We start from the raw sequence: 25,455 nt of genomic DNA on the forward strand, positions 1-25,455 counted from the left end.
TATTAGAGAAGTAGAGAAAGGAACACTAAGAGACTTAACTTCCATAGTTAGCTAGTCTGACTGGATTCAAGCTCTCCACAAGCATTTGTAAACCAGAGGCACTAAAGATCGTTAATAGGAAACTACACTTTTACTGCTTTTTCAAATGTTGCTGTTGTCCTACCTAAACATTTGGAACACTAAAAAGTTAAATCACTGTACTGTTTACCAGTCTCTTTTTTTTTGTCTTACTCATATGGTGTGGGCATTAATTTAGATATACTGATACGGGGAAAGAAGAATTAAACCAGGAAGAGAGCAATGTTTTCTAACTAGAGGTGGGCACCAGAATCACTTGGGTAGGCATTCTATCTCAATATAGAAGAAAGTAAATTACACATACATGGGCCCCATCCCTAGAGATTCTGTAATCTACACCTGTCCCAGAAACACAACTGCTATCAATTGTACAGTATGGTAAAGTAGAAAGAACATAAGATTTAAAGTTGAAAATAGGAATTTCTATCCTCCCAGTTACCTATGTAACCTCTAAAATGTTGCTCAACTTTGAGTTTTCTTTTAGTCTTCTTTAATATTGGTATAAAAAAGGTACTCAAAATATTATAGAGAGGATATTTTAAAGAATTATGTAAAAGGGGAGTTTGGGTGGCTCAGTGGGTTAAAGCCTCTGCCTTCAGCTCAGGTCATGATTCCAGGGTCCTGGGATCACACTCCGCATCAGGCGCTCTGTTCAGCAGGGAGCCTGCTTCCCCCCCACCTCCCACCTGCCTCTCTGCCTACTTGTGATCTCTGTTAAATAAATAAATAAAATCTTTTCAAAAATAAAGAATTATGTGAAAAACTTTATAAATTATCGAAACATTATACAAAACATTCATTGTTATTACCCTTTTTTTTTTCAGAAAGTACTTTTCAGACTTCCCCCAAAACAAAGCTGGTCATTTTTCTATCTTTTTCTCCTCATTCTGGTATTGTAGTTGTTTGAACTTCACATGATGCCATTAATAATTCCATGGCCACCAGAAACTTCTACAGGATAATCTTGACCTAACCATTTCTAGAGACCTATTGTCGTTTAAAGGGTGGGAAAAAGTCCATGCAAAAAACACTGCCCGATTTTTCAATGTTCTGGCTTCATTCTATATTTAAAAGTACTATAAATGTCCCCTCTGTTACGTATCTTTACATATAGTTAATGTTCTCTATTTATAAATCCTATGACGTAAACTAACGTTACCTCTATTTTACAGATAAGGAAACTGAGGCTCGAAGAAGTTAAGTAACTTAGCAGAAATTACTAACCTAAGTTCTGGGGTTAGGATTCAATTTTAGGCTAAGTCATTTACTACATGAATTCTGCTACAAGAAACAATTTCACTTTAAAATAGCATAAATAGTGAAGCGAATGACCGGTTTCAGGCTACCTTAAGTATGAAATACTCAAGACAGAGAAGGCTACGTATTTAGAGGAAGTATATTCACGACTGGTCATATGCTTTATCTTCTGGAGTAATCGAGCTGTCAAAACTGGTATCAGAAATGAGCTTACACTTTACTTCCTTGTATGAACTTTTCTATGGTGACACAAATAGCCTGTTTATCTGTGCTGCCTAACTGAAAGCTACTAGCCACATATGGCCTGAAAATAGCACTTGAAATGTGGTCAGCATAACTGAAAAACTGAATTTTAAACTTTCTTTAATTTTAGTAAAATACAAAACCTGAAAATAATGTGATAAGCAACATACATTTATAAACTAATTAAAAACTTCTGTAGATTGCTATTTCACTTATAGCCTCAAGCTCTTACTTTGCATTGCCCAAAAAATTACTTAAAATTCAAGCAGCCAGATATGCAAAAGTAAAATATTTAGCGAGTACAAGCACATATCCATATAGTTATTGCAGATCAAGACATGAAAAAAAGCAGACAGCCCACCCCCAAAAAATCCTTTTGAAAAGAAACAAATAAGACCAAATTTGTTAGAGGCAGCCAAGAAAATTCCATGCGAAAATTTCATAATCATCACAAGTTTATTTTCAGATCAAGCATCCAAACAGATATATGATCTTTTCAGCAAAATACAATGCCAAGCACTACTATGATCAGGCATGTTACCTGAAGACTTATTTTTTGTTCTTGAACCCTCAATGATAGCAGTAGAAAACAAAAGCAGCTGAAATGTGAAATAATCCCTAGAAAAATCAAGAATTAAAAGAATTCGTAACATTAGTAAGAAGCAATTACTCAAAGAATGAAAAATAGGGGCTCACAGGACTTATTAATAAATACTTTCAGAAATAAATTTATCTCCAAAGGACATAAAAGACAAAGTTAACATTAGATCATAGATCCGTGAGCTGCTACTGAACTTAAATATCGTTAAGGGGAACTAGAAATGATACTTAACAGAGAGAAACTGCCATTTTCACTATAAGACAAATACATCAATAAAAACATGGGAATGACCTTTATTAAAATGTCTGAAACTCAAAGTTCATGGTCAACATCTGCTTTTATCCTTTTTAGACACTCTGGTTCAACTAGGAATTGTTGGCTTCCTCTGCCTTGACGCCACTGATGATTACTACCTACATCAATGTTTTCTTTAAATATAACTGAGAACTGACTAAACACATAGCTACTTTTCATCTGTATTGTTAGAAACAATTTAATATTACGACTATTTCTTTAAAAAGTGGGTAGAACTTCTGACCCTTCTGATGACTTTTAAGGAAAAATGTGTATTCCTGGAAATATTTTTGGAAATGCAGACATTTGGCACCTTCTCCAAGAAAATAAAAATGTAAGTGGAATAAAATGGAACCCAAACTAAAGACTTTAAAAGGTAAAATATACAAAAGGAACACAGACTCAATAAATAGATTTAGCTTTCTTGGGCCTTTTGTTCTTAACTTACTTTAAAAGGCTAGCTATGGTTGAGTATTATATAAAATTGGGTATGTAACAAACTGCCAGAAAGAAGTCATACAAGTCACCCAAGAAATTATTAGATTACCAAATTATTCCCTAATCTTCAAATCAAGAGAACTTTCTTATGCCCTCTCCCTGTCACAAATGAACAATAAACCAAAATTCACAACCAAACACTAACTTGTAAACTCTAAAGCAGTTATTTTCTCAGATAAGGTATCCACATTAAAAAGTAAAGGAATATTCTGCAACTGCTGAACACACAAAAATAGAAAATATAGACTTTGAACTAAACTTAAATTTGGTCCACCTTTGTTTTGAATCACTGCAGAGAGAAAAACACCGGTCCTAAAAACACAAAAAAAGCTGATTTTCAAGCTTCATTTCTTATTGTGTACGTTTAAAATTAGATTAATGTATTAAATTATAATGTGGGCTATTAATAGCAATACAGAGAGAGTTAAGCAATCTGGGTAATAGGATGTAACAACAACAACAAAAAACTGTTATTTATACACAGTTCTAGGTTCAAATTCCAACTCTTCGACTTACTTAGCAATATAATGAGAATAACAATACCTATGTCATAGGGGAGTGGTAGTAATTAAGTAAGACCTGTGAAATGTCTAGCACTGTAGCTGACAAGCACCAGGCAGGTTCTGAAGATTAGCTATGTCACCACCAGCAAGAAAAGGACTCTTCCTCTGAGTTTGTTTTCTCCAATCTAAAGAAATGATGGAACCCGCTCCACCTGTCTCTTAAGATTGTTGTGAAGATCTAATGAGACAGTACAAATGGAAGAAGACAGTCTCATAGAAAAAAGAACAGGCCTGGACTTCAGACAAAGTGCAAACCTCTTTAAGCCTCATTTTTCTTCAACTGAACTGCAGGTCATAATACCTTTATCTCATATGGTCTTTAATACTGACGATCAAAAACAAAAGAGCTAATAAATGTGAAAACAAAAATGTTCAAACACTTAAAAGGTTTGAGCTATTAACTGAATATAAGTAAAATTTTACTACAGCATTCTTGAAGTAAACTGAAAAATGTCAACTCAAATGGTATTATAGCATGGAAAAATACATATTATGTCAGAATTATCAGATTTATGTAACTAGGGCTCCATCATTTTGTTAGAATGAATTTGAGAAGGAGTATTACAATGTGTGTGTGTCTACTGCTCATGTTGACTAAAGCTGAAGCACGTCTGTCCTGCCGGTTCTCCTGAGGCTGTAAGAGAATTAGTAGGCTAATAAGTACCATACAAAGGTCACAAACTCAAATGCCTAAAGGGAGAATAGCCAGAAAACGTTCAAAGAGCAACTCAACTTTTTCATCTTTGTGTAAGAAAAAAGAAGAGCAGTTGTGATGATGAATGCCAACTGAATCTGGTCTCAGTTTTAAGGGTGAAGAGGTAATTGCAACAAACTGATGCACAAGGTCCCATCCAAAGGTGGGGCAGCGGGGGGGTGGGGGGGGGGTGGGGGGGCACTTGCTACTCCAGCCAAATGCTGTATAAGAATAAGGGCCCCAGTGTGGCCAGATGTTATGTATTTAAAGCAGCTGCAAATTGAGGTTTTTAAGTGAAATGTCTCATTCTGCAAAATAGTGACTGATTAAAAACCCATGTTGATACTGTGTAAGCCAATTAAGAGAATGTGGTCAGATGCAGTGGATACTTTGCAGCCTCTAATGAAGACGGTAAATCCAGGAGGGCAGGGAACCCTGTGCGCTCTGCTTCCTCTAGCACGTAGCATACGGTTTTACACACAGTAAGTACTTGATAAGTACTTTTTGAACAACCGATAAAGCAACAGATCTCAGCAGATCAGAGAAAACACCAAGTGACAAAGAAACAGCCAACGAACAAAGAAAACGTCCCAAACCTGGCGGTGGTTGTTTCAGTGACCTGGGCACTTTGCAGACTGATGACTACTCAGATAAGCTTAGACCTGTTTTCTGATTCCTTTACCGACAAGGTTATCAGGCAATCAACCAGAAAGCACTGGACGTCTACTGAGTTTGCCAACAAATACTTATAGGTTGATTACTATGTACAGGTATTGAAAGCTATGTATGTATGCACAGGAAAGCTATTGAAAATGTCCAGTCTAGGAGCTCTGACAGTAATAGCTAGGAAACGATGGCAACAGAGACTTCTTTCTTGATCCCCTTTCATCTGACTACTAAATTACTAGAATAATGGTGACTAATTGCTGAACCTGGACAATCTAAATCTAGATTCATCTGAACCTCATGTAATGAAAGCAAGAAAAAGCAAATATATAAAGGCTTAACAAATCTTCCAAGGACAGGGAAAATACACTCATTTGTAAGGTTTATTTCTTTTCAATAGGCCTGCTCAAAGTCTACCAATCCTTAAGGTGTTCAGGCAACACCTTAATGACTCTCATGGGGACATGAATGACTCTCACGGGGACAAGAGAACCAGGCTGCTTTGACACTGAGAAACCAAAAAAAGCCACCAAACTGGGCTGAAGACAGAACTCGCCCTGCACCCAAGAGGGAAGGAAGAAGAAGAGGGAGAAGAGGGAAACTTCTTTCCTAACACCTTCAAACAAACAGGGTTTCGTGTGTGCCAAATTAATGATCACTAGGCTCTTCTTTCTATCAGAGAAAGAAGTAACACTATCATCTACATGTGTGGCAACAAATTCTACAACTGCTGACATTATGTAAGAGAGAAAGGTCAAGAGCTATTTAAGTATACACAGCAGTGTGAATGAAGGTAAACCAAGCTGAAGAAATGAAACAGGTGAGTACAGCAGTGTCAGAAAGAATGAAGGGAAGGAAGCCAACAAGGCATGGAGGGACAAGACAACAACTTCGTAAAGCAGAAGTTCCTGGAACCAAAACCCGAAATTTTTTAATTTAGTATTTCAGAGAAAGGGAAGAAGAAAGGTCACTGCAGAAAACTAAATTAGTAATCTAGAATAAATGTCATATAAGTAACTCAAAAAAAAAAAAACCCCTCCAAAAATTCATGAATGAAAACATAAGACACAGAGGACAAATCCAGCTCTAATACTGAAATTATAGAAATTAAAGAGAAAAAGAAACACAGAAACAAGTATTAATCAAAGAAATACTAGAAGAAAATAATCCTTGAGCTGACTGAAGACTCGAGTTTTAAACTGAAAGGGCTCATGAAGCTTTAAGCAGGATTAATCAGAGATAAGAGTAGGGTGGAAAAACACTAAAACAGACACATCCTGTAAAAAATAGAATTCCAACCTTCAAAACATAAAATCGACCTGTATGCTTCCAAAATGTAAAGAACAAGCCAACTTAAAATGAAAAATGAGACCTAGCCAGATTTCTCATGTATAATACTAGCAGTTAGATAACAATTTTATAGACTTAAAAAAAAAACCCAAAACCTGAAGTAACAGTATCCTGTATTCTATATGAAGGCAAGCCAAAAACATCTAGACAAGCAACAGCTCATTAAGTATGTAATACATGAAAGGCTGTCTAAGGAAATTATTCATAGAAATGCTTCTAACAAAAGGAAATGAGAAGAACAAAAATCTCAATGAACAGAAAAATTAGTATAAAAAATCGCAGTGAGCAACTAAGCATGTGTAAGTGAAATGTGAATAGGTAATACTTTGACTAAAACTTATCATAACCACGGGTTTTTTATTTTGTTTTTGTCTTTTTAAAGAGTTTATTCATTTGTTTGACAGAGATCACAAGTAGGCAGAGAGAGAGAGAGAGAGAGAAGCAGGATCCCCGCTGTGCAGAGAGCCCAATGACGGGCTTGATCCCAGGACCCTGGGACCATGACCTAAGCCAAAGGCAGAGGCTTTAACCCACTAAGCCACCAAAGCGCTCCCCCCCTTTTTTAAAGAGTTTGTTTATTTACTTGACAGAGATCACAAATAAGCAAAACCATAGGTCTTTTAAATGAAAACAGTATTTCACCAATGCAAACTTAATGAAGTAGAATATAAACTGTTTCATAACATCCCAGAGTTACAGATAGTAAGGGAAGGAGGTGAGGGTAAGAACACAAAGAAAACCCTTAATTTTGATGGAATATGACAGAAAAATATGTTTAAAGATACACACTGAAGTAAGGTAATCGACACAGGAATAACAAGATGCACAGTAAAAGTTGTGGTTTAGTTCAGAGGGAAGGTAAAGTAACTTGATCAATCCAGAGAAGCTGGAAAAGAACAAAGTAAAATAAAAACTACAAAATAAGTGACAGAAGAACACGAAATTTGTCAGCTATAATATAAAATATGGGTACTGAACAGTGTAACAGAACATCATATATCTACTACTCAGTCTCAGCAAATCAACTTATTTGCTATGAATTCAAACAAACAAACAACTTAGGAAAACACAGGGAAGCAACTACCCTAGAGCACACACAAACATATAAACAGCTCAGGAGTGAAGATGAAAAAGAGAAGGAAAAAACAACTTACAAAATGAAGGTGAATCTAGAAGCTTAAGGAAGAGCACACATTCCTGGAATCACAGGGGTAAAAAGAAGTCAGAAACAAGAAAAATAAAATGGAAAGGAAGAAAGTGTTAAAAACAAAGAAAAAAAATGTTATCTACTGAAAACAAAAGAGATCCAACTGCATATATACAGCTAAAAATAAAATTAAAGGGGCACCTGGGTGGCTCAATGGGGTTAAGCCTCTGCCTTCAGCTCAGGTCATAATCCCAGGGTCCTGGGATCAAGCCCCACATCAAGCTCTCTGCTCAGCGGGGAGCCTGCTTCCTCCTCCCTCCCTCTCTCTCTCTCTCTCTCTCTGTCTCTCTTTGCCTGCCTCTCTGCCTACTTGTGATCTCTGTCAAAAAAAAAAAAAAAAAAATAAAAAAAAAAAAAAAAAAAAAAAAAGGAAAGGAAAGGAAAGAAAAGAAAGAAAATAGAACTGGAGCTGCAAATTTGAAGCAGATGAGTCCCAGAAGAAAAACTAGCCGTGAAAACCCAAATCTATTTTAAAAATATCCTACTGGTCTCAGACTTCTTCATAGTAGCCTTTTAACACTACGGGACTGGAAGAAATGTTTATAATACCCTCCAGGAAAGTGCAAGCCAAGGATTTCACGCCTAAACAAGTTGTCTAGAAAACTTATCTCCCATGAACCCTTCTTAAAGGATTTACATGAGAATGAACTTCAGCTCATCAAGAGATGCCAAGGCAAAAGGACCATAGTGAGAACTGAATCCACTTCACTGTGCAATCAAAATAAAAGTGAGAATTACAATTAGATGATGTATAAATTGAATAACTAAATAAAGGCAAAAGAGCTAATTATTATCTCTAATAACTGGGTGTCAAAATCATTTAAAGCTGACAAAGCAAGTAACAGAAGTATAAATATATTTAATATTACTAAAAGTAAACAGATAATGTAATAACCAAAATCAGGATATAGAGAAGGTAAGAAATTGGGGTGCCTGGGTGGCTCAGTTGTTTAAGTGTCTGACTCTGACTCAGGTCATGATTTCAGGGTCCTGGGATCCAGCCTGACATGGGGATCCCCATTCAGTGAACAGTCTATTTCTCCTTCTCCCCATGCCCCTCCCCCTGCTCATTCTCTCAAAATCTTAAAAGGGGAGGATTTTATCATTTCATTCATCATTTCATATTTCATCATTGCTCAAAGAAATAGTGTATAAAAATATGAGTATCAATGTTATCCTATAGTTATAGTTACACTTATGAAATTAATCTCTAAAAAAAGAAATACAGTTCTTCCTAACTAAAGCAGAAATATGGAGAAAGAAAAACTGGCTACTCAGTCAATGTTTTTAAAAAGCTGTTAAGAACAGGAAGCACAATACAAAACGCCAGAATTAAAACTAGCTTCATTACTAAATGTAAATGGGCTAATCCAACACAGTTTAAAAATAAAAAAAAGGGGGGGGGGGGAGATAAGATTGGATCCCAAATAAAATTAACCCTGTATTGTACACAAGAACCATATCTGAAACAAAAAGATGAAAGATGAAAATAAAAGGAAAATACTTATCAGGCAAATACAAACAAAAAAAAAGAATTATACTCTTAATATCATACAAGGTCATAGTGCAAAAAGCATTAAAGGAGACACAGGACCCTTTAAACATTAAAAGATGCAATTTGCACCTACGTTATAATAATTATGTAATAACAAAATCATAGCAACATTCTATAAAGTAAAGAAGTACAGGCAATACAAATAAAAACAGAAACATCATCAGTAAACTTAAATTCACCTCAGTCCATGACAAATCAAGTGACAAACAAGATGGATATGGAAGACCTTAAACTGAACATGAATATGGAATGTCTGCCAAAAATGACCACATATTAAACGACAAAGAAAAACTTAGTAAATTAAAATACAAAAATAGTACAGAGAGCATCCTCTGATCATAATATAGTAAAACTAGAAAACAGAGAAACTGGAAGAAAAAGGCACCTAACGCCTGGGAATTTAAAGACTCTCACTTCTGAGTTAAAGAAGAGATCCCCAAGATATACAATATCTATTCAACAAGAAGAAAGTAACAGTGATAAAAATACTGTATATCAGAATCTATCCGAGAAAAACTCACAGCCTTGCATATTTATGATGAAAAAGGAAGGAAGAGGGCGCCTGGGTGGCTCAGTGGGTTAAGCCTCTGCCTTCGACTTGACTCGGGTCATGATCTCAGGGTCCTGGGATAGAGTCCCACATTGGGCTCTCTGCTTGGCAGGGAGCCTGCTTCCTCCTCTCTGCCTGCCTCTCTGCCTACTTGTGATCTCCCTCTCTGTCAAATAAATAAAATCTTAAAAAAAAAAAGGAAGGAAGGAAAGGAATAAAGAAGAACGGAAGAAAACTAATTAATACCTCCCAGTAGACAAGGAAAAGCACATCTAAGGAATCAGAAAAAATATTTTTAAAAGCCTGAGAAATGAATTTTAAAACAGGAAAAAATGGTAGACCCAAAGGTATCTAAGACCAGTAATAAAAAGGGTGAAAGACAGCAAACACTGATACATTAAGAAAAAATTGGGAAAATATCACATTTTGGCAGAAAATAAATCCTTAAGATACTAATTTGCTAACAATATGCAGCAATGAAATATATAATTTTCTACTTTAAAGAAGCAAAACAGACTGAAGGCAGAAATCCAAACAGATCAATTTCTATAGAAATCAGAGACAGCTGTCCTAGAGCAATCCTCAAAAAGCATGAGTCCCAGACACTTCCACAGGGAGTTATACCAAACCTTTGAAGTTCAGATGATTTGAATGCTATTTATACAGCTGCAGAGTATAGAAAAAGGAAATCTAAATGATTTCTTCTGAAGCAAGCATAACATTGATTCTAAGACTCAAAAAAGATTACCCCCACACCGGTCCAATCGGTCTTACAAAAATCCTGAGATACTAGCAAATACACTCCAGCACTACACTGGAGGTAATACTCCCAAGTATTATCAGAAATAACAAATTCACATACATCATGGACCAAGAAAGGCTTCCAGGACTGTATCCCATAGACCTACTCATACACATAAAAAATACCAGGAACAATTTAACATCCATCAATAAGGGACTGGGGTTCATCAGCTGTGGCTCGCCCACCTATAAAATATAAGGTGATTGTAAAGAACCATTAAATTCATTTGGAGTAATTTCCAGGACATATTATGAATAAAAAACTTGAAGTTCAGAACCATCTAAAGCATGGTATCACCATATAAAAAGTATGGAGGCAGATTATGTGTATATATTTACATAAGCATTAAGTATTTCTGGAAGGGTCACAAGAACGGTAGGACTGGCTGCCCCTGGAAAGGATGATGAGGGACTGAGGAGAGAGGGAGCCTTCACTCATAGCCTTTGTGCCTCTTTGCTTTGGGACCACGGCAAACATGTTATTCAAACACAAAATTAAAAACAGTAACACGAAAAAGGTGAGCTAAAAGCCAGCAGGTGAATGCAAACAAAAAGAAATTGTTGGGAGACAATTCTCCATGGGTCTCTCATGTTTCAGCATGTCTCAGGCTCTCTTTTCAATGATTTTTGTAGAGCAAACAGCCTCGGAAGATGGAGACAGTGTCCTCTGGAGCCAAGGGCAGACGGCTTACTTCCCAGGATGAACGATTCAGGTTCCCTACCTAAGCTCAGGTCTCCTCTTCTGCAGTGCAATTTACTGAGTGTGCAGATACCACCTGGTCCTTCTCACATCACCTGGAGGTGATGGAGGAAGGAACACAAGAAAATGCTGATTATTCTGGCTATTGCTAGGAGTAGTAACATTAGAAGTCCTTTGTTTGATTCTGGTTTCTGCCAGAATCCATCAAACTGTGGCAGGCTAACTTGTCAGCTTTCAGGAAGGCTAAAACCTCAGGCCCTTCACAGTTTTTAATAAGCATTAGTCAAAATAATATTAGATAAAACAGACTATTACTAGGTAAAGCAAAAGAGAGAAGCATATAATATAAAAACATTCAATACAGAAGAAAAATCGTAAATATCTGTGTAAATAACATAGCTATGAAATACATAAAGCCAGGGAAAAATGTGCTGCAAGGCAAGTATCACCAAAAGAAATTTAAGAGACTTTAAAAAGAAAAAATTGATAAAATTACAGCCATAGAAGGGATACTGTAAAAAACTCCTTCCTAAATCTGTCAGACTATGTAGACCAGTCATAAGCAAGGATACAGATTATTTCAATAATGTAATCAGACTCAATTTATTAGAGATATATATACACAGGTATGTATTTTAAAAATAAGTAAATCTAGTATCGCCACCAGAAGTGACTTTTCATTACATATCTCTCCCCCAAAAAATGTATCTTTGAAATGAAGAAGCTTTTTTTCTAGCTAACCCCTGAATCACGCAGATTAAAAACTGAAAAGTTATCTAGTAAATAACAAGACCGTTTTATATTAAAATCCCAGATAGAGTAACTAAAGCTCTTACAAGAAAAGTACTTCTATTTCTAAAACAGTTTTACTATTAAAATGGGAAGACTAAAAAAGGGGCACCTAGATGGCTCAGTTAAGTGTCTGCCTTCAGTTCAGATTATGATCTCAGGGTCCTGGTGGGATGAAGCCCTCCATCTCTGTGCTCTCACTCTCTCAAATAAATAAAAATAAATCATAAAAAAAAAAAACCCCTGAAACAAGGAGCTTTAAATTGTACTTAGTAATAATAAGTTAGTAGCTTTATTTACAACTCTGAAACAGCCCCTTTTAGCTAGCTAGTGTAAGGCACAATAAGTACAAAACAAAAAGGTTTAACATTTGTATGAAACATTTGAATGAAAAAGGCAATATAGCCAAAGACATTAAAAGATTAAAACTGTAAGAAAATGTTATATGCAATGCTATGACGATTAATTACGAAATCTAGAGGATAAGGTTTATTTTCTAGCAGAACGCAAATTCTCAAAACCAACTCAGGAGTAGGAAAATCTGAACACACTAATGATCACAAAAGTCAGAAAGACTGCCATAGATCTACCTTTAAAAGGTAGATGGTTTTATAGGTGAACTCTTATCTGATCTGAGAAGAACAGTACTTTCTAGGTTAAATTATCCCAGAGCAAAGATGGAGAGGAGTGTTCCATTCATTTTTGCCAGCATTATTTTTGTCTAACGTAAGTTTGGTGTCAATGTTTTAATAGAGCAGTAACACATGGTCAAACAGAGTTCAATCCAGTCACATGAGAAATCAAGAAAACTCGACTAAGATGTTACAAAATCAACATAATTTATCAACAAATAAAAAAAGGAAAAAAGTTGGGACTCCTGGGTGGCTCAGTTGGTTAAGCAACTGCCTTCAGCTCAGGTCAGGATCCTGGAGTGCCAGGATCAAGTCCCAGGTCGGTTCGCTGCTCAACAGGGAGTCTGTTCTCCCTCTGACCCTACCCCCTCTCATTCTCTTTCAAATACATACATAAAATCTTTAAAAAAGGAGGGGGGGCGATTAATAAAATTAAGCTATTTTTTGCCTAAAGCAAAAAAGAAAAATGACACGTATTCAATAAATATAATTTACCATAACTCAAACCAAGCATCCATTAAGCAGTGAAACACTAAAGACAATGAGTAAGACAGGCATGCCCACTGGGCCATTATTATCTACATCATTTTTAAGCTTCAAACTACTGCAGTAAGACAAAAACAAAACATGTGGGGTGCCTGAGTGGCTCAGTGGGTTAAGCCTCTGCCTTCAGCTCAGGTCATGATCTCGGGGTCCTGGGACTGAGCCCCGCATTGGGCTCTCTGCTCAGCAGGGAGCCTGCTTCTCCCTCTCTCTCTGCCTGCCTCTCTGCCTACTTGTGATCTCTGTCAAATAAATAAATAAAATCTTTGAAAAACAAAACAAAACAAAACAAAAAACATGTATATAAAACTTGTAAACACCTTCATTTGCAGATGAAAGTTACAGGTCTAGAAAATCCAAGGATTCACCTATAACCAATAGCTTCTCTTTGTATCAGCAAAACCAGTTTGAAATTCAAATGGTAAAAACAAATGCTATTCTTAACAGTAACAAATCTATAAAATACTAGATATAAACTTAAGTTTAACACTAAATATATAGGTTCTCAATGAATCAAAACAAATGTAGAGACAAACCATGTTTCCTTGACAGGTAAACACTGAAAACTTAGAACAGCACTGAGCAAGGACAGTGTGTATACCTGAAACTTACATAATGTTATATACCAAGTTTACCTCAATTTGAAAAAAGACAGCATACATCTTTCTTACCAATTTAATAAAGGGTAACACACATAGTCCAGCTGAGTCTTTTGTTAATGAGTAAACTTTTCTGTACTCTGTATATAATAACCATAAAATGTCTAAGTTAGAAAATAAGACTTCATGATAGAAGCCCTCATGTGAGAATTCCACAATATAAAACCCAAAATAATACAAAGATTAACTCACATCTTCCCTCTAAAAATGATAAAGTCTTGGGTTGCTGGGCTTACAATAGTACTCATTCCTCTAAATCCTTCTCATGCACACTACGATGTTTATAATAAACTAAGATCTAAAAAAAAAAAAAGTAAGATCATGTACTTCAAACTATGGATATGTGCCACATACAGTATGTTCAGGTGTATTCTGGAAGTACTTATACTCAGCATATATGGCACGTAAGATTTTGGAAGAAAATTCTTTTACATCACCACATTTGTGAATGCGGAAATTTAATTTTTTTTTTTAAACTAAAGAAATGTATGGTTTGCATTTTAGGATTAAGTCTCAAGGTTAAACTTTTCCTATTCTGTATTCATTTACTGACTGACTGATGGACTCAGATATATTTAACTTAAACTTTTGGTTTTAACTCAGTATTATTCTATACCAATTTTGTTGCTGAAATTGTTCATTGGGAGCTCTCTGAGACTGGTTCCTGTGTCCCTCTGACACCACCTTACTTTTTTGAATTTCGAACACTTCCTAGCTTTCAGACAACACAAAATCTCCAGGTTCCTCTTTATTTTCTCTGCTCCAGCCCTAGAATCAGCCGCTTTGCCAATGGGAGTCTGGTTCTTTTTACTGGAGATTTTTAAAGATTTAGAAATCAAGATCTAGGTGTTGATTAAAGATTTTTTAGTTATAAAAAGTTTGCTTGTGGGGTGCCTGGGTGGCTCGTGGGTTAAGCCTCTGCCTTAGGCTCAGGTCATGATCACAGGGTCCTGGGATGGAGCCCTGCATGGGGCCCTCTGCTCAGCAGGGAGCCTGCTTTTCCCCCCTCTCCCTCTGCCTGCCTCTCTGCCTACTTGTGCTCTCTGTCTGTCAAAGAAATAAATAAAATCTTAAAAAAAAAAAAAAAAAAAGGTTACTGGCCCCAAAAAGCATTATAAGCAAAGGCCTAAGACTGAGGTAAACACCAAGGAGAAGAATTTAAAGAGATTAAGGTAAGAGAACACCCAAATAACCATAATCTAGGAGATGCTGAAAGGTCAAGAAGCCTGGAGACCCCAAATCAGTCTAGCAGAAAATGGAAAAAAACAAGCAAATCATAAATCTTATGATTATTTGGATGGCAAAGGAGGGCTATCTAGCAATATATTCTTTACAGCTTTTACTATTATATTACCTTACTTCACTTAAAATGTTAAGAGTTAATTACAATCCCCCCCCCCAAATACAGCGCCACTGTGCTAATACTGCATTCCCTGAAACCAAACCACTCAGTGGCTGGGGAGATACTATTCAAGGCCATCTCTGAGGCAAATCCAGGGCAGTATTTTGAATTATCAGGGCTACTGTGACTTAAACAGGGGGAGAAAAAGCATTTATTTATATATATATATATATATATATATATATATATTTATTTATTTCAAGTAATAAATGGTTGGTTATGGGGCTCAGTTGTTAAGGGTCTGCCTTCAGCTCAGGTCATGATCCGACTGTCCAGGGATGGAGCCCCACATCGGGCTCCCTGCTGGGCAGAAAGCCTGCTTCTCCTTCTCCCATTCCCCTTGCTTGTGTTCCTGCTCTCACAGTCTGTGTCAAGTAAATAAGTAAGATCTTAAAAAAAAAAAAAAAAGTAATTAATGGTCACTGAGAAAATATTTACAAGCATTTCTTTAATAGTCCCCCTGCCCCCCAAAATCTTTCTTGAACTCAACAAAATATCCAGTGACTCTGCAAAACTCCTTACTCCTTCCTTGTGCAGGAGTGGCGGGTGGGGGGTGGGGGGGACTGGGGGGAGCAGATCACATTTTGTAATTTTCACAGCCTACAAAGATTCAACATCCCTGGCTTCTTGTTTATAAGATACAGGTACTCCCAACTATCTCTTGACCCCAAACTGAGTCACTCTACTACTAACCCTCACACCTGAGAGGCCTTGTTGGAGAAGCTTACAGTAACTGCAAGTTGTCTCACTAGCTAGACCCAGGCAATCTGGAGGCTCCTCATCCCCTCCTCTGTCCTTAAAATGTACATTCCGCTTCCCTTCCCCATTCCCAGAAACTGCCTCCAGGATACAGCCTTGAGATAGTTATGTGGTATTGAGAGCATCTGGACAATATATGTGACTAAACCTAGTTAGGGCCTCTCTAAGATTTGGCAGGCAGAGATCCACTAGCATTGCTGCTGCCCAAGACAAACCCCCTGCTTACTAAAACTGTCCCCTACTGGGGTGCCGGGCTGGCTCAATCAGAGGCATGTGCTACTCTTAATTTTGGGGTTGTGAGTTCAAACCCCATTTTGGTGGAGATTACTTAAATATTTTTAAAAAACAAAAAACTGTCATCTACCAATTTGGACTGGTCTCTTTCTTTGGTCTCTGGCCTCTGCCTGGTCTCTTCCTGCCCTCTGCATAGCAGAGCAGTTTCCTATCACAGCTGGGAAACTCTGGGGAGCTTTGGAACCAACATTGCTCCCTCTCCTTTCTAGCACTTACTAAGCCCAACTCCTCCTCTCTCTGTAGGGTCTCTGACATGGCTCTCTTTCTCCTCCCTGTGCTCCATCTAACACTTCCACAGCCAAGTGCCAAACCATTCTCTAAATGGTCTTTAGAAAAATTGTTTTCTTTATAAACATTTCTGCATATGAATGATCCAAGTTCAAAATAATTTATTTTAAAAACTTCCTTATACAGCCCTAATCTATCTTTCCACCATCGATTCTTTTATTTTTAGTTGCCCAAATTATACCTACCTGTTATTTCTCAACACGCCCTCCCTTTCTCTCTAAATCTTATTAATCCTTTGAAGGCCTAGATTAAGTATCTAAATAGATCATCTTTTACTATGCACTTTTCTATACAGAGAAAGTATTTTGTGAAAGGGCGTAACTGTTGACAGACATGAGCTGAGCCCTTTGCTTTTATAGAGGGAAAACATAAAAAAATAGGAGAACTTTGGAAATGCACTTTATTCGTATTCGTATTGGAATTCCTTGAAAATAAGACTGTCAATACCACACATCTTAACCAAAACAAGAACAGCAACCAGTACAAAACCTCTCTCTCTTTGAGGACAAGTATAGTTGGTTCATTTGGTCTTCTTAGGATCTCTGATTGCTTCTTCGGATTTCTTAAAATCAGCAAAGCTCAATTTGAATGTTAGAATAATTTTTTTTTATCAACATTATGAAAGTGAAGCAACGATAAGGAGAACACAAAAGAGGTAGGACAAATGATATGAAAGATCTAGAAAATGAGACAAATCAAGAATTGGTAAATTAAAAAAAATGTCCTCATCCTGAAATTTTATTGATGAAATCAGAAATGGAATCTAAAACCTACCTCATGCTTTAGAAATCTACCGGAACTTCCTTCTCACTGAACTGTGTATTTTAGTTCAATTTCTATTCTATGTATCTCATTTGAAAAGGATGCTCTAAGAAATGTATCTCCAGTGAAACAGTTATCCACATGTAGTCACTGTACTTTCTACAGTACTTCAATTTCTATAGGGAGATAAAAGGATCTAGGCTTGGGGTGTCTGGGTGGCTCAGTGGGTTAAGCCTCTGCCTTCAGCTCAGGTCACGATCTCAGGGTACTGGGACCCAGGGAACCTGCTTCCTTGCCTCTCTACCTGCTGCTCTGCCTACTTGTGATTTCTCCCTGTCAAATAAATAAATAAAATCTTAAAAAAAAAAAAAAAAGGATCTAGGCTTCCACAGGATTAAGCAGTCTGCCTGTCAAATTCAGACTTCAGATTTTAGATGTGTAGGCCACCAAGGTGCCCATAAAAAGCAGGAATTTTTTTCCCCCCATCAAACTGCAGCTTTAAATTGAGAGCAGAGTCAGATTACCCTCCTACTCCCCCCCCCCCCGCTTTTCCATATCTTATACAATTCTGCTATTTAAGACATCTAATTTGGAATTAAGTAACTATGGGCTTTTAAAATAAAATATCAAAGGAACTGCAGATTTGTTAGCATGTTAAAAATATGGCACCTACTATAGGTTTACCTCTTCAAGTCAAAGGTAGTATCTCTTAGTAAGAACAGGTCTTGTTTACTTAGCACTCGCCACCTACAAAGAACTATGTATGATTTCTCACTTGATTCTTATAATCTATTAGAGGCACTCCTTCTAGTCCTAAGTTTCTGGGAGAGAAAACCAAGACAAAGATGACACAGCTATTAAGTGGTAAAATAAGGATTTGAAGTTAGCAAGCTGAATTCAAAGTTAGTACTTTGTTCAAGTCAGTTAGTACTTTGCAGTTCTTTAACAATGTTTTTAATGCAAATTGGTGCTGCTTTTGAGCATCTATGTATTAAAAATAGGGCAGTAAAACTGAATCTGATATCTTATAGGCATAAAACTTCTTAATGGCATACAATGGATAAGACTGTAACAATGTTTAAGTTTCTCACAGGACCATGCCTGATCCATTGCCTTTTTATAAACACACACTAAATTTTAAATTACTACACATATCAAAAAGCATTTTAGAAATGTTAACACAAGTGAAATAAGGTAGTATTTTTCAGGTTACTTTAACATTTTTCTCTTTTTATTAGGTACTTGGTTTATGGTGTCTCTAGGTATGATTTTATTTTTATTTATACTGCTCGGCATCATAATGCTCCTGTAAAATCGGAGAACTCTTGTCTTTCAGCAATTCTAGAAGATTCTCTGCCATTTCCTTTCAAACATTGTCTCTTGCCAATTCCATCTCCCATCATACATATGTTGTGCCTTTTGTCCCACAGTCTTTTAGGGAGCCTATCTGGACTGTAAACTTCATAAATGTTTCTCAGGGTATTTTCCTCCCTCACTAGGTAGAACAAGATGGCTAGAGTGGGCTGGAGTTGAGTTTTTCCCTTCTCTCAGGTCAGTCAGGTTCTGGTTAACTAGTTTCTCTGAGGCAGGCCCTGTTAAGAAGAGTCCTCTGGTGTATTTCAAAATGGTCCCCTTCTCCTTCCTCTTACCACAGAACAGAAGGGGATTCTCCCCCCGTATTTACAATGGGAACCTGGTCAAGCTCCTGGAGGACAATCTTACAAAACTGTTGGGAGCCCCACCGTGACTAGGTCTCCCTGGAGTTTAAAACCCTCGGACTTGTCTGCACTGAGCCCCCAGCAATTTATCAGTTACAGTTCAGGTTTACCTACCCTAGCACTGGTTTCCCGAAGTGGTTCCCATTCCTGAGTGTCTGCTAAACCTGAGACTTGTTTCTGCAATCACTGAGGGAGGCTGGCAGTTTTCCTGTGTCCTCCCATCTCCTCTTATGAATTCAAGAAAAGTTACTGATTTTTCAGTCTGAACCAGCTTTTTACTTAGTTTTTAGGACAGAGGGCTACTTCCAAATTTCTTACATGTAGAGCTAGAAACCAGAAGTCAATCCCATCTCTTTTTCTGAGATTTTATATATGGTAGATGCTCTCATCCCAGGCTCTTCTCTCCACTGCTGTTATACTCTGCTTAATTTTCTCAGACCCATCTTATACCTCACTAATTCTCCTCAGAGCTCTATCTAATTGGCTGTTCAATCTATTTGTTGCGATTTAGTTTTCAATGACTTAAGTCTAAAGGGTTTAATTTCACTATGTGTCTTTTTTTTTTTTTTAAACTTATTCCCTATTCATTCTTTTATCACTACAATGATTTGAAAATAAATCTAAAGTTCTTAGGGGTAGTAATTATAATCACACCTGCTCTCACTCCTTGTGTATTTTTAATTTTTCATACAGGTTCACCTTTAATAGACAGTGACTGCATTTTTCTAAAGGAATCCCATGTGGGTTTTAGAGCAGTTGTGCTTTTGTTTTGTCAACCTCTTCTAGGATGTCATCTATTCGAAAATTTGTACGATCCAGTGTGAGGGGTCTGACACTTTCTACTGCCTTCAGTTTCACTGTATTGCATGACAATTTATGGGACAAAAAAATTAACTTTACCTCAATGCTGTCCCATAATATTATGATCTTTACAAAGTCATTTAAAGCTATTAGGAATCCACATTTAAGTTAAAACTCAACCCCTATAACTATCAATGCAAAATATGAACAGAGATGTCAAATCACATATAATCAAAACTCCACAAAAGCCAAAGTTTATACAAACTCAGACAATGATAACTACCCCCTTACTTTTTTAAAACCCTGCTTTATGGCTGACAAAACTTTTTTAACCATAAATGTAACAGGTATGTCATTTTCAGAAATACCCTGAATTCAGGAAGATTAAACATGCAGAGGGGGTCTTAAAACCAAGAAAATGCAGTATGTAAGGCAGAGAGCAAGTTTAAGACTTAAAATGCCACTGGAAGGCTACTGATCCACACTGGAATCCAGGTCTGTATGCCTGGTGCGTAAGGATCTTCAACACTTGAGTCTGTGCTTCACATTCTCTGGCGGACTGCACAGAAGGCGGGAACCTTCTTCCTCACTTTCATTACAAAAAGAGTTCCCTTCCAAGGGACTCAATCGTTCTTCAAATTTGTTTACGGTAATAGTCACATCTTACCCTGTCGGCAGTCAGGTTTATTCCTGATGATTGTGAAAAGCTCTGCTTTGATTCACTGATAAGTTTGTAATGAACTCTCAAGAAAAGCCAGCCTTCAGTTGTATGTCCTGCAGGTACACATGCACACGCATAAGTACCAATTTCCACTAAAGCAAAGATTTCTTAAATACGAATCTTACTACCTTCATTTACACTCCTGTAAACTAAAACAAAACTGAACTTTTATAGGACACAAAACATGCTATGATCTAATGAACTTTAAAGACCAATAAAATCAAGACTAAGAACTTGCTAACAGTATTTCATCTTTTGGTTTTGGTTCTGAAACACTTCAGAAAATGAGGAACAAAGAAATGCCCATAAAATTTATATTAAGTTCACAGACTACCCAGTGAATTATTAGGTCCACAAACTAAATAATCAAGCACACAGAAAAGGGGGAAAGTATATGAAATAGTCAGTGATGACAGACAGAAGGACAAAAATGTTCACCTTTAGCCCAGAAGGCGGGATCTATAGCCGGCATAGTTCCGATAAGGATCAAATACGGACTGGTTGCTACATACTTACAGGGTCTCATGACTGCCCGTATGTCACCCATAGTTAATATCAAGCTGAATGATAAGCACCAGAGAAATCTTGTGAAAGTAGTTTTACGAGTAGAAATTCGAAGAAAACATTTATGATCTAATATACCCTTCATGTCCCCTCCGCCTTGAACACTAAGCATATACCCACCGGCTTCATGCAGAAAAGTGTAGCTCTTCCTGCCTACAATAAATAAACTTACCAAGTTGCATTGTAAAAGGTCTCACTAGATCTTTCTTAACTGCCAGAGCATACTCAGTGACCGTGCAACAGGCAGTCCCTGACTTAACGGCAGTCGATACAGATGAACACTCACTGTGGCACTCTGAATTTTTTCCATCCTGCCAAAAACACCACCTGCAGTAGGTAAGCACTCACATCGCTCTGAATCATTCCCTGTCAGACTGCCTTGGGCCTCCTACCTGAACCTCTGTCGAGCCAGGTGCCTTAACCCTGAGAGCTTCTACCTAGCCAATTTTCTTCTTCAGTTACCAAGACTTGAGTATTTGCATATATTATTACAGGTTAAAGGAAACAAACAAAAAAACAAAATCATTGTGAGCTAGTCTGGAAACCAAACAGAGTAATGTCTTGGAGTATAAATCTGGAACTCTTGAATCACCAGTTTATGTTTAAATTTCTGAAATTCATGCTATTGTAGAGTTTGACTATAAATATATTCAGCCTGAAAAACAAGCTCAACTAATCAATCGTCTTGCTCTGAATATTTATAGTTAAATAAGTATACATTTAACAAATACTTTTCAAAATTTCAGTTCTAGCTAGTTTAGGAAAGGCTGTAAAAGGTATAATAAACACCATGCTAAAAAAATTCTCATTTGAGGGCGCCTGGGTGGCTCAGTGGGTTAAGCCGCTGCCTTCGGCTGGGGTCATGATCTCAGGGCCCTGGGATCGAGTCCCACATCGGGCTCTCTGCTCAGCAGGGAGCCTGCTCCCTCCTCTCTCTCCGCCTGCCTCTCTGTCTACTTGTGATCTCTCTGTCAAATAAATAAATAAAATCTTAAAAAAAAAAAAATTCTCATTTGAGTATCAACACAATTTACACACCCTACCTTTCTGATGCACATCTTTCTTTTTTTAGGAATTCAAATTGGAAGTTAGAAAACCATGTGACTGACACGAGATTTTTCTGACTCAACTTGCTCTAAACTTTGTAGTGATCCTAGATGACTACCTTACCCGTTCAAGAGCCCAATTTTATCATCTGTGATAGATGAGATTTAGGAGACTGAAAGGTAACAGAATCTGCCATCTCAAAATAAGCCTCTTTGGTATAGGATTATTTTCAAGAGATTGGAAAAACAGATATAAAAGCTCTGAAAAGAGTAAACATTATCCTTTTATAAGGGAAATTTGCATTTATAAAGGAAATCTCCATTTGTAAAACTGTCGTAAGAGACTATTAGAAGAGAATCTATCTTATCAGTGGAGAAGACTCCCGTGCTTAAATATGCATAACAAACGCCTTGTTTACCTTAATTTTCCCTGTAAGGCCCATAGCTAGAGGCTCCCAACCCCACCCTCACTTTCTTTGTCTTTAGCTGAAGACAGCATTAAACCCACCTTCTAAATCATCTCAGAGATTTACTCCCTTCTCCCAGGGTATCTCCCATGTATATAAGTCAAGCACTGCTAAACTTTTGTTTTTCTCTTATTAATCTGTCTTTTATTAGAGGTCTCTGCCAAGAACTCAGAAGTGTAGACCGGATCATTTTTTTTTCCTTCCCTACAGGGTTCTGCCCTCAAAACAGCCTGGTGTAAGAATCCTGCAGACCGTAATGGGAAGGCATACTGCCCATCAGCCACCACTCTCTAACCTCAAACAGCCAATCCAAACAACTTTTTCTTTTACTACCACTGCTGGCCACTGTCCCATTTCTATAAAGAAACTGTTTTTGGCTGCTTTTTTTCAAATGTTTATAGACAGTTAATATATATTTAACAAATTAAAAAGTTTCAGATATACCTACCGTAAAGTAGGTAGCCATTCTTAAAAATATCTGCACCTTTATTTGCTTTTCCCATTAAGTTAACTAATGTCTGAATTTGAAGACTATTCAGTATTTAAAACCTAAATTCTTGGTTTACAGTTTTCAGTAACAAAAATTCAACTGAGTAAATTTTGAAGATCTAACTGGCTTTATTAATCAATTCATGAATTAGGCAGCATTCTGTCTAGCAGGTAGAGGGGAGCTCGAAAGGGCTACAAAAAAGGAAAGGTTTTTAAAGGTAGAGAGGAGGTGGAAAAAAGAAAATTTGCAAAGTACCCATTGTTTTAGTCAAGGTCACCCTTCTCCGGTGAACTGGAGGCATCTAATCACATTTCTTAGTGCTGACCAGGAAATTCTCATGTTGACTAGTTAAAGGCTACAACGGGGGCGGCGGGGGGGGGGGGGGGTGTGGGTGTGGGTGTTGGGGGTGTGGGTGTTGGGGGTGGGGGTGTGTGTGTGTGTGTGTGTGTGTGTGTGTGTGAAATTGCAGTTAGGTTAGGTATTGAGTCTTGGTTTACTGACTTGGTGCCTTGACCTAAGTGACACCATTTTGGGCCTGTGGGTTCCTTTCCAACAACACTATACCCAAGCAGAAGGTTACATATTGATTCTTGGAGGTTATCTTCAAGATACCAAATACATGAGCTAGTAAAAAATAAACTCCTGACTTGAGGGGCTTGGGTGGCCTGGTGGGTTAAATAAAAGGGTCCTGGGATAGAGCCCCGCATACGGCTCTCTGCTCTGCAGGGAGCCTGCTTCTCCCTCTCTGCCTACTTGTGACCTCTGTCAAATAAATAAGTAAAATCTTAAAAAACAAACAAGAAACTCTTGGCTTGAGCCCAATTAAGGAAATTAAAAACTGCCAAACAGCATTCACAAAGATTGTAGCATATACATATATGTAGCATATATATATGATTTATATATATGTATGTATGTATATATATCTCTCACAATAAGGAAATGTACAGAATATTAAGGTTATGTGCAAACATTGTTCAAGGAATTAATATTTGTGCTTTCAAAATTCACGGCTAGACTCTTAACATTTAAGGATTTTTATTTTTAAAACGCTTGCAATAAACATAATTATGGAGGGTAATGATAAGACATGGAGTACAAATGAGAAACAAGCCCCATCACTTTTATCTCAAATTTTGAACCTGATTGAGAATGTTTATTTTTTAAGTAACTGAATTTCAATTATATTATGCCAAGTAACCAATTCAATTTGACAATGCAAGAAGGTTTGGATATAATCAACAGGTGCATTTACTATTCAAAGGAACTGCTATAATCTTCTTTTACTTATTCATTGGAAAATAAAGGGTGGAGGGAAAGGGTTCTATTGTCAATACTACAAATGGTGTGGCTGAAGCACTGCTCTATTAGAAAGAGATTCCTAAATCAGTTTGCAAAAGAGCTAGACAGGGTAACATGTTTATGTCAATATTAAAGTCTACCTCCCACCTCAGCATTTTTGTAATCTGGGGAGAAATCTCAAATTCTTTTTTTTCTTTTTTTTTTTTTTTTTAATCTCAAATTCTTAAGTGGGCTAAACTGGTTAACTTCTGGCTGATGCTCAGCTGTAGAATCCATCTGTTTTATTCACTGCTGTATCCCAACCTCCTAACACCACACCTCGTACTCCACAGGTTCTCATAAGACATCTACTGAAGGGAGCCTGGATGGCTCAGTAGTTTAACTGACCACTCTTGATTTTGCTGGGGTCATGATCTCCTGGTATGGGACCTTGCGCTCAGCAGTCTGTATGCCCGTCTCTCTCCAGGGCCTTTGACCCTCCCCTGAATCATACACTCTAAAATAAACAAACAAATAAAATCTTTAAAGGAAAAAAGACATTTGTTGAATGAAGTCAACCTTTCAATTGGGTTCACTGTTTACTGGTGCTCTTCCTACTCATTCTATTCCAAATCAAATACTACATTTGAAAAATCTGTGAAATTTCTTGTAGGCTTTTGAAATTTGTCTATTTAAAAATTTTTGAAAAAAGCCAGGAATGAACTGTGTTGTTGTTTTTTTTTTTAAGTCTATTTCAAAATGTACCAAAGCTACACTGAGAAATCTTGCCTAGGATTTTAAATGTCTGGAGATGGTGGTCAGGAAAGAATGGTAAAGCCAAAGCATCAGACCTAACTAAAAAACCAGTTAGCTCCAGGGTTCCTTGCCTTTTCAATTTTACCTGAAACATAAAATTCATAAAATCTTAGGTAATTCTAATTTAAAATAGCATTTTAAAGCACCAGACTTACCATTATAGGTTATTCTTGGCTTTGTTAAACACATCACAAGATGCAAATCCATTTCATCTGAAGGTACGAATTTTGAGCATACGGGGCACTTAAATCCTAAAAAGTAAAAGAAACGCGTTTCACTCAATTATTCCAAATATCCAATTCCTATTTCTTAAACAAGCATCGAAGACAAAAAGCATTTCAAATTTCAATATTATACTTACAGTAA

At 37.0% G+C, this 25,455-nt stretch overlaps 1 protein-coding gene across 1 annotated transcript in view; it reads right to left on the reverse strand.

Annotated features, from left to right (window-relative positions):
* ZNRF2 (zinc and ring finger 2) overlaps window positions 1-25,455 on the reverse strand; it is a 95,453-nt gene that overhangs the window by 16,574 nt on the left and 53,424 nt on the right. Inside the window, exon 2 of the mRNA XM_032872347.1 lies at window positions 25,245-25,340. Coding sequence (XP_032728238.1) covers window positions 25,245-25,340 — 96 coding nt within the window. The remainder of the gene's footprint in view (window positions 1-25,244; window positions 25,341-25,455) is intronic.

This window comes from Lontra canadensis, unplaced genomic scaffold (genome assembly GCF_010015895.1).
Source record: "Lontra canadensis isolate GAN:19392208 unplaced genomic scaffold, GSC_riverotter_1.0 scaffold2, whole genome shotgun sequence".
NCBI classification, from domain to species: domain Eukaryota; kingdom Metazoa; phylum Chordata; class Mammalia; order Carnivora; family Mustelidae; genus Lontra; species Lontra canadensis.